The 10,586-nt window shown below is 42.8% G+C and overlaps 1 protein-coding gene across 4 annotated transcripts in view; it reads left to right on the top strand.

Moving 5' to 3' along the window:
* Positions 1–581: 581 nt before the first annotated feature.
* The window catches only part of TLK1 (tousled like kinase 1), a 148,582-nt gene continuing 138,577 nt past the window's right edge, over positions 582–10,586 (top strand). For 2 of the 4 annotated variants that reach the window (XM_072751901.1, XM_072751903.1), the window contains exon 1: positions 595–1,230. In XM_072751901.1, coding sequence (XP_072608002.1) covers positions 1,092–1,230 — 139 coding nt within the window. In that variant the 5' untranslated portion in view covers positions 595–1,091. Of the gene's footprint in view, positions 1,231–10,586 lie in introns of all 4 variants that reach the window. The other 2 variants (XM_025994065.2, XM_072751902.1) reach the window with 2 other exon arrangements.

Below are 10,586 nucleotides of genomic sequence, written 5' to 3'. Positions count from 1 at the left end.
CGGAGGTTGTTTTTTTTTTTTTTTTTTTTTTCTGCACAGTACGGAGGGGCAAGAGACACCAGCAAGCAAGCAACTCTTTTAACTTTCCAGTTCCGTTTCGAGAAATGATCGGCTAGAAGTCCTGAGAACGGCAGCCGGCGAGGCAGACGCGCTTCTCCCCAGGCGGGGTGTGGGTCGGGAGCAAGGCGCGCTTCCGCGGGAGGCGGGGGGCGGGCCGGGCGCGGGGCTGGGGCGGGGGGTGGGGAGTCAGGTGGCTCCGGAGCGGGAGCCCGAGCGGAGCGACGCGGCGGGGGCGCGTGCGGGGTGCGCCTCCCTCCGGCCGGCGCGAGGAGGCCGCCCCCGCGCTCGCCAGTCCGCCGGCCCCGCGCTGCGATCGGCGGGGGCGCCAGGGGCGCCGGGCGCCCGCGTCTCCTCCCTCCCTCCCTCCCTCCGTCCGTGGCGCGCGGGCTCCCTCCCCACCCCCGCCCCCCACCCCTGGCAGGTCCCTCCCCCCTGCCTGCTCCCGCGGCCGCCGCCGCCGCCGCCGCTACCGGAGGCGCAGGAGCCTCGCGATAGTGTTTGCACAGGCGGCGCGTGACGCCGCCGCCGCCTGTAACTGATGCAGAGGTTACCCCGCCGCCTCAGCCGCCTCAGCCGCCTCAGCCGCCTCAGCCGCCACCCACCGCCCGCCGTTGCCGCCGCCGCCGCCGCCGCCCAGGCGACGCCGGGGGCCGACGCACTGCAGAGGTGCCGGCAGGTTCCGCTCGCGGAAGTGCCCTCGGCCGGCGCTGCCCGCGCTCCGCCCGCACCCGGCGGGCGCCCCCTCGACGCCTCCGCCGCCGCGCTCCTTCCCCCCGCCTCCTCCCCGGCGCGCCCGCCTGCTCCCTCGCTTCTCCCCCCTTTCCTCCTCCCCTCACCTCTTCCCTCCCCACCTCCCCCCTCCTCGGCTTCCTCCCCCATCCCCTTGACTCTCCCCTCCCTGCCCTCCCTCGCTCCGTCGCTCGCCCTCAGCGCGCGGCCCCCGCCATGACGGAGGCGGGTGCCGGGGCCGTTGCCGCCGCCGCCGCCGCCGCCGTCGCACGGGGGGAGTCGGGTTCCCAGAAAGTAGCTTGATGAGTGTCCAAAGTAGCAGTGGAAGTTTGGAGGGGCCGCCATCTTGGTCCCAGCTCTCCACGTCTCCAACCCCGGGCTCGGCGGCGGCGGCCAGGTCCCTGCTGAATCACACGCCGCCATCCGGGAGGCCCAGGGAAGGTAAGCGCCGTCGCGCCCGCCCGCGGGCCTCCCCCCCCCCCGGTCTCTCTCCCCGACCCCAGGGTGGGGGATGGTGGCGAGGTGGACGCGAGGCCGCCCGGCTGCGGGGGGCGGTTCGCGGGCGGCGGCGGCGGCGGCCGAGGGGGTGCGCGCCGGAGGGCGCGGGGCGCGGCGCGCAGACTCGCACGGGGCTCGGAGCAGCCTGGCTGCCAGGGTGGGAAGCCCCCCCCGCTCCCCCCGCTCCCCCCGGACGCCGGCCCCTTTCTGCTCCATTTGCTAGTACACTCAGCGCTCTTAACCTCCTGGCCTCCGCTCTCCGGTGGGTTTTCCCTCCCGGTGAAGCCTTCATCCCTGAGCCCCCTCCCCTTCCCCCGCGCACTCCTCCCCTAGAGGCGGTCCCCGCTCGGCGAGCCTCGCAGCCCGGGACCCGGAGGAGGATGCCCTCGCTGGCACGGCCCCTGCCCCTGGGGCGGGGGCGGGGGGGAGAGTCGCTTACATTGTCAAAGCCCGACTTGGATTCCCTGCCTGGCCCCTTAGAGCAGTTTAAACGACAGGCTGGACTCGTGGGCTGGCTTTTAAAACCACCCCCTCCAGATGGCTGCAACTTTCTCTTCCTTCGCCATCACCTCCCGCGCGTCTGTGCGTCCTCTCTCCCTCCCTTCCTCCTCCTCCTCCTCCTCCTCCTCCTTCTTCTTCTCTCTCTCTCTCTCTCTCTCTCTCGCAGGGTCGTGGGGTCTTGCGGGAAACAACCGGGGTAAAGGTGAATGCAAACACGCACCGGATCGGTTAGCAATTGTTTTCTAAGTTTTCTGGTTTCTTGCATGCAAAGGGTGCTGCCGCCAGATGTAGCAGTTACACAGCCATAGTAAGACACAGGAGTGCTTTTGGCTTAAAATTTTTAACTTGCTGTATTTAACTTTAAGTGTACGACATAAGGTGAAATCTGGGAGAACGCGCGTTTATGGGGGAAGAATGAAACGCGCGTGGAATCGGCGTTTGACGCCCCTTTTGTCTGGGAAAACGTTTAGCGGTATTCATCAGCAATTGGTAAATGGGTTGTTCTGTGCACTCCCAGTTGTGTCACACAGGGAGACTGAAGCCACATTTTCAAAAAAAAAAAAAAAAAAACGTCTGGAAGTCCAGTAGTCTGGTGAATCCTTCAAAGAAACCAGGAGCTTTAATTTATGTAGGAATCGGTGGGGTTAATTTATTTTGAAGATCTCTGTCAATATTTACTATCCGGCCTTGACAATTGTTAATCAAGTGTTTTGTGCCCTGAATCTAGTGGTTCAGGCATAGCATTCTTTGTCATTTTGTTCCTATGAGCATGTGTGAAAGTGACAATAGGCTCAAAGATTGGCATGAATTTGCTCCAGAAAATTCATGGAAAGATTTGATTTATGGCATCCATTAGACATGCAGAATGTATTAACAGACCCCTTTCCATCTCACCCCCAACACCGAGTTCTGATTGTCAGAAGATAAAAGTTTTTTTTTTGACTAATTCAAATTTAGTGCATCTGGCGATTTTTCTTTTTGCACTTGAAAATTTGTAAATGAATGTTTCAACATCTATTTTGTAGACAGAGCAGTTGGTGCTTTTAGCATACTTCTACTTTTGTAGTTTCATTAAGATGCTTAATGGTAGTGTTATCAGTGAGAGTGCAATGAGTTATAGTAAATGATGGCCATGGGAAAGACTGCCTTTTAAAAGGCTTTACCTTTTTTTCATTCATTCATTTCTCAAATATTTATTGAGCCATTTCTGTGAGCCTGGGGCTGTACTAGAATACTGAGGACATAGTGTTGAATTGTTCATCTGTAACATCAATTATCAGTAATTTGGGGACTGCAAAATCTAGATTGTGAGTTTCTGAGATTACTTCAACTCTAGTTAAAAAAAACAAACAAAAACAAACTTCTATACTATTCTGTACTTTTCCCGATGTTTGAAAATTCTGAGGGGTTGGAATAATTTAGCTTGAACTTCTGAATAACCAGAATTCTTTCTAGAAGTTTGGGGTACAGTAGGCTTTTATATAAAGTAAATTAGTGAATCTTTTGTTAATGAAAACACAAGACATGCTTTTGTGATCGTTATATTTCACCAAGTACCTCTATGGCCACAGTGGTGTATTTCTTTTTGACCAACCAGCATGCAAGTTAAAACTGTGTTAATCTTTTCAAGGGTTATATATATTTATCTTGAAGCTACAGTCTCATTAGTGCTAACAGGAATTGCATATATGAAACCCTAGACATACGATGAAGACATTTTCTATTGAGTGAGATCCCAGTTTTCATTTTAACAAGTGTTTAGCATCTTTTGCAGGTGTACGTGTTAGTATATTGTAAAAATTGATGTAAGTTGAGAGAGCTTTGGACTTACAGTGACTGTAAGAATAATTAATATTAGTAGAACTTGAATATATGTATCAAGGTGAGAACAAACTTTGTTTCTGAAGAATTGAACCAATTTAATGTAATATATAATAGAAAAATTTGGACTTAAAAGATATATGTGTACATGTATTTTTAAGGTTATGTGATGAAGTGCTCTTAAGCAAACTTTAACTTTGAAAATGGGCTGTTTTTGAAGATATATTGTAAATATCTGTAAAAATTGATTATTTTGAAGTTTTGATATATTTGAAACCAAAAATCTAGTATTGTAACATTATTTTCAGTGCTTCACATTTTGGCTTTCTTCCTATCTCATCCTGTTCTCATGCTCATCTTTATAGAGTTTAATTTGATTACAAATAAAGCATACCTAATAATATTTAAATATTATAATAAGATTTAGGGATTTGTTGGAATTTAGGAATTTTTTTTTCAAAGATTTTATTTATTTATTAATGAGAGATACAGAAAGAGAGGCAGAGACAGGCAGAGAGAGAAACAGGCTCGATGCAGGGAGCCAAACATGGGACTCGATCCTGGTTCTCCAGGATCACGCCCTGGGCCGAGGGCAGGCGCCAAACCGCTGAGCCACCCAGGCGTCCTGGAATTTAGGAATTGGTATGATACAAAGTAGACAACTGCTTTTCCTGAATCTCAGAGATTTTCCTTTATCAATCTTGAACTTCCCTGAGAGGTTCTCAGCAGTGTAGCTCTAATTTCATGTTGGATCTTTTAAGCCTGTGATCTCTATCCCATTTTATCTTCTAATAAGCCTGTGATTAAGGAAATGGGAAATTAAGAAATTAAGTAAATTTCCAAATAGTGGTCAATTTTGCTTTACTGAGACCTAGGAACCCAGAGTCATATTGGCTAGATTAACAGATTATTTTTTTCTATTAGTATGAGGGTACTTTTGAATTAGTTATTGCTAAGAATCAAAAGATTATACAGAAGACTAGCATTTTCTTTTCTGTTCATCTTACCAGATATGAATAATATGCTTTACTTTTATGTAAATAGTGAAAGTAGTTTGCTTAAAAAGGTGATACAGTGTAATTAAACTTGCTCTGTTTTCCTGTTTACAGATTGCATCCCTTAGAAGATTTAAGATACTTGACACTGGATGATTGAGTAATACCTGTAGGGAGTTGTTAAAAATAAAGGTGTAACACGTGGCCCTTTTAGTTTCTTGAAATCATTAGCTGTAGGAGGACAGGGTTGTATGTTTAAGGATTTTAGCTTATGAATAGATAATGTGGTAGGTACCTTCTTTATAGAGGCACATTTATGTATTAGGTGAGAGAGAAAGGAGAGAATCCAGGATAGTTAGCTGTCTGGGAATCTGTCCCTGGGAAACACATGTTTTGGTCTGAGGAATCCTTTACTCTCTTAAAATTACTGAGGATGCCACAGAAATTTTATTTATCTGGGTTATGTCTATTGGTATTTACTGTTTTAGAAATAGTTTCAAAGATACTTATCAAAAATAATAAGCTGATTACTTGTTAACAAATTTTCAAATGATTAAATATTCTTTTTTTTTTTTTTTTTATGATAGTCACACACACACACAGAGAGAGAGAGAGAGGCAGAGACATAGGCAGAGGGAGAAGTAGGCTCCATGCACAGGGAGCCCGACGTGGGATTTGATCCCGGGTCTCCAGAGGATCGCGCCCTGGGCCAAAGGCAGGCGCCAAACCGCTGCGCCATCCAGGGATCCCATGATTAAATATTCTAAAACAAAAACGTTAGGGAAACTAGTGGCTTGTTTCATATTCTTTTTTTTTTTTTAAGAGTTTATTTATTCATGAGAGACACAGAGAGAGAGACATAGGAAGAGGAAGAAGCGGGCTCCCCATGGAGAGCCTGATGCAGGACTTGATTCCAGGACTCTGGGATCGTGACCTGAGCCAAAGGCAGATGCTCAGCCACTAAGCCACCCAGGTGCCCTTGTTTCATATTCTTGCATCACTTTGATTTCTGGCTTATTAGAAGACAGCTAAAGTTTGCTTCTGCTTTAGTCTGTTGCGATATATATATATATATATATATATTTTTTTTAAAGATTTATTTATTTATTTATCGTAGACAGAGAGAGAGAGAGAGAGGCAGAGACACAGGAGGAGGGAGAAGCAGGCTCCATGCCGGGAGCCTGACGTGGGACTCGATCCCGGGACTCCAGGATCGCGCCCGGGGCCAAAGGCAGGCGCTAAACTGCTGAGCCACCCAGGGATCCCCTGTTGCGATATATTTTGATTGAGGTATTGTGAAGAGAATCCAGCTTCAAATAGCTTTGTAGTTAGAAAACTTGGTGTATTTTAATAGTCCTTTTATAAATTGTATATATTTTTCCTTGATATTACACCAAAATTTGACGAGGCGGTTTTTTAAAACGTTTCTTGCAGTGTGGAAGTTCATTGTATTTCAGAATTGTCTCCAGGACCCACAAGTAAGTAATCTGTGGACCATAACATTTATAGCCTAAAGAAGAGACCACTAAAAGAATGCAGAGCGTAACAGCTATCTTCAGGTGTTCCAAAAACATAAATAGTAGAGAGAGTAGATGCATTCTGTCTTTAGAATGTAGACTAGCAGGTGAAAGTTAGAAAGGCATAGATAGAATGCAGTATAATTTTTTGACAATGCTAGACCTCTCCAGCAGTGGAAAAAACTGATCTTAAAAGTTTTTAGTAATTTCAGAAAGCAATATTGCACTATATGTTAACTAACAAAATTTAAATTAGGAAAAAGTATATAGCAGAAAGAATTTAAAGCAGTCTATAGGGACATTTTTGGGTAGGGGAGAGATCGAGTCTTATTTTGGATGCTACTGGATTAAGTGACTTTAGGTCCCATCCACTTTAAAAATGTAAACATTCTGTGGATTTTTAAAAAATATCTAAATACTGTAGTTAAACTATACTTCTATATGTATATATAATTTTGAGTATTCTCTTCAGCCACTAGTATGAAACTATTGTTGATTTTATTTTGCATTTTTATTGTGTTTTTCCTCTGAGTATTTTCTGGAATCCGCATTATCAATCCTCCTGAAATCTTGCTAAATTCCCTGTGAAATATAATAAGCTTTGAAGGCATTTTGGGGAATCAGATGCTGCTTGTGATACAGTTTAGTAGAGTTTGTAATATATTTGGGCACAGAATTTAGAATACTGCGGGGGCTGATTTTCAGTTTTGAAAGAGAACCTATCACCATGTTCTTTTATTTGTGATTGTTTATGTGTTCAGGGGAATGCTTAATCTTTTCTAATGGTTTTAAAGTTAGAGAGTTTTTTGGGCAGCCCGGGTGGCTCAGCGGTTTAGCACGATTTAGCGCTGCCTTCAGCCCAGGGTGTGATCCTGGAGACCTGGGATTGAGTCCCACGTTGGGCTCCCTGCTTCCCCCTCTACCTGTGTCTCTGCCTCTCTCTCTCGCTCGCTCTCTCTCTGTCTCTTGTGAGTAAATAAATAAAATCTTAAAAAAAAAAAATAGTCTTTTCAGGATACATGAAGGAAAAGTGTCTAAGTTGATTACTCTTGAACTTAAAAATGCCTATCAAGTATAACCAGAATATAAGCTATAAGTGAAGAATTTAATTAAATTAGTTAGTTAATCTAGTTAAGATTTTATTTACTCATGAGAAAGACACAGGGAGAGGCAGAGACCTAGGCAGAGGGAGAAGCAGGCTCCCAACAGGATCATGACCTGAGCCAAAGGCAGACACATTCAACCACTGAGCCACCCAGGCGCTCTAAAGTGAAGAATTTTAATTTTCATCTTATTCAGAGAATTATGTATGTAATATTTATCATTAATCCTAACAATTCATATTTTAATTTTATAAGGAACATAATCTCTTCTGTGAGTTGGATTGAAAGGTTAGATTTTAGGGAAGTTAAGCATAAATTCCCATAATTTTGTTGAGGTTAACTGTGTAGTGACACACAGTTTGAGACTACATGTACTTGTAGCATTTGGGTTTAGAGCTCATTTTCTATAGAAGAACCATAGAAATAAGTCATTTAGTTTCATAAAATCCTTCATGGTTGCTAATAATTTCCAAAAATCTTAGAATAATTTAGAAGAATAGTGTTATGAAGCAGAAGCAGTATGGTACAGATGAGAAAGTGCATTGGTTATAATTGGAATCCTACTGTAGTCCCTGCTTTGCCATTAACTAGCTGTGTAACCTTGGGCCAGTTGCTTATCTCTGCTTCAGTTTCATAAAATGAGAATTGTAGAGCTGAAAGGGACGTTGGAGCAATTGAGTCCAAATCTCTCATTTTACAGATGAGGAAACTTAGGTTATTTGCCCAGGCTTTCGCTGTGAAAGACTTGGGACCAAAATTCAGTTTTCTGACTCTCACTTAGTGCTTTTTTTTTTTTCTTTGTACTTTGTGGCTTCTTTTCATCTGTAAAATGAGGGGGTTTGGATTCAAGGCTCTCAAAGGTCTTTCAAAAATACTATTCTTTTGACATTAGACCTAATAAAACTTACTGGAGGAGAATTTGGGAGCTTTCATTTATTGGTGAGAGAAATGTTTCCTAAAGAAGCAGTGTGACCTTTTTTCAAGGTTGCGTTTGGGTTTGTTAAGAGAAGATAGCCTTCATTGTTACGAAAAAAAATGTCAGGTTTATTTATCAGCGTGGTATGTAGTGTGCTGAATGATCTTTTTTTTTTTTTTTTTAATTGGTCTACGTTCTAAAGCCTTGTTAGGAATATATTAAAAACTATGTTAATTACATAAATGACAGTGTGATATTCTGTAATGAAGTAATTAGATTCAGGAAGAAGTGTTTGCTCCCCCCACCAACCCTGACTTAGGTGTTTTCTGTTTATTAGTGTTTTGATTTGTCATGATTTCATAGCATCTCCATCATGTTACCTTTTATTATAGTTTTATTTATTTTGCCTACTAGTTGGAAAAGTCTTGAATTCAGAGACAGTTTTGTTCATTTCTGTATTTGGTGCATACTAGGATGTCCTCTGTAGAATTGGCCCCCAACAAAAGTTTTGTTGAGGGACTGTTAAGTTTGCTTAAAAATGGAGTGATTATATATCTTGATGTGCATATATTTTCAGATCCAGGAAGATGCTTATGTTAGTAATTCTTAGGCAGGTTATATTTTAGAGAGTCATATGGTTAGCAACAATAATAACTACAGTTTAGTTAGCTATTTAATTCTTATAACTGAGGTATATATAACTTTCATTCTCATTTTACAGACGAGGAAACTGAAGCACAGAGAAGTGAAGACCCTTGCCCATGATGCAGTTAGGGCTGAGATTTGAACAAAGTCTGCATTTTACCCACAAGGATGTATTGCCTAAAATAGAGAAATTTGGTTTTGGTTAATTTCTTAGTTTTTTTTTTTTTTTATTTTAATTTACTAATCAGTCTCTTAGGCTCATTAAGTTTATCTGTAAACTTTTATTATTTGTTTTTTGCATGAGTTTTATACATGTAGGAAGATAAGATTAAAAAGTTAACACGCAAAAAAAAATAAATAAATAAATAAAAAGTAACATGCATAATAAGCCCCAAGTCAAGCAACCCAGTTTAGAAGGCTGTGCCAGCTGTGCAAATCTTACATTTCATTTTTTCAGATATGTTCAGTTCTTTCATGGGAAATGTTAGAGGTACATTAATGAAAAACCTTATTTTTATGTTTAATACTCTAAATTGGGATGCCATTTATCTTCCTTTTTTGGCCTATAAGCCCACCACAGCCATAACAAACATTAGAATTTGAACAAAGAATTTTCCACTGTCAGTACAGGAGTTACTACTTACTGTGGAGGCTTTATAATCTCATGCATAAGTCTCTGAATAGGGATGCCTGGGTGGCTCAGCAGTTAAGTGTCTGCCTTAGGCTCAGGGTATGATCCTGGAGTCCTGGGATCGAGTCCCGGGATTGAGTCCCGCATCCGGCTCCCCACAGGGAGCCTGCTTCTCCCTCTGCCTATGTCTCTGCTTCTCTTTTTCTGTGTCTCTTGAATAAATAAAATCTTTTAAAAAAAGTCTCTGAATAAAATTGAGTGCTTTAGTGGTGGATCTTTGCTATTAGTGTTTGACATGGGCAGGGAAAAGAGGCTTGAAGCTCAATATGGCACATCTATAAGAAGTATTTTTAAAGCACATAGTTTTATTTTATTTTTTTAAGATTTTTATTTATTTATGAGAGACAGAGAGAGGCAGAGACACAGGCAGAGAGAGAAGCAGGCTCCTTGCAGGGAGCCCAATGTGGGACTTGATGTGAGACTCAATCCCGGATTCCAGGATCATGCCCTAAGCCCAAGGGCAGACACCCAACCACTGAGCCACCCAGGCATCCCTGAAGCATTTAATTTTAATTACTTTATTGCTTATAAAACAAATCTCATGGTAACATGTATTATTTAGTAAATCTAATGAGAGACAGATTTTGAGTAAGTTAATAGGAATTCAAAGCATGGTGTGGAAAGATATGAAGAGCTGATCCAGGGAGTAGGTTTTGAAACTCTTTTTTTTTAGGTTTTGAAACTTAAATCTTCTCATGTGGCTTCATTATTAGGTCTGAACTGTTGAGAATATCAAGAAGACAAGTTATACCCATATTTAAGCAAAAATGCTTACATTCTACAAAGATGCATTACAAAGTCAGATATGAGTGACTTTTGTAGATGACTTGTAATATTTATTCTTCATTAATATGAATTATTAAGAATTGGTTATGCTCATAATGTGTGCCTTCCTGGGAAACCAGTTTAGCTGGAGATAATGACAAACTTTTTCTAGATTTAAATTTTTAAGTTTTCTTGTTAATAGTATCTGCAACTATTGTTAAATGTGATACATTGTATGATTTCATGATTCCACACTTGACAGTAGGTATGTGCTTCCTGTCTGATGATAAGTATAGTGGCACTGGAGAAGGTCATAGGGATTTGTTTGAAGCCAGTCAGATTCAT

The sequence above is a fragment of the Vulpes vulpes genome, chromosome 3 (genome assembly GCF_048418805.1).
Source record: "Vulpes vulpes isolate BD-2025 chromosome 3, VulVul3, whole genome shotgun sequence".
Lineage (NCBI taxonomy): Eukaryota > Metazoa > Chordata > Mammalia > Carnivora > Canidae > Vulpes > Vulpes vulpes.
This window is presented reverse-complemented; position numbering and strand designations above follow the sequence as displayed.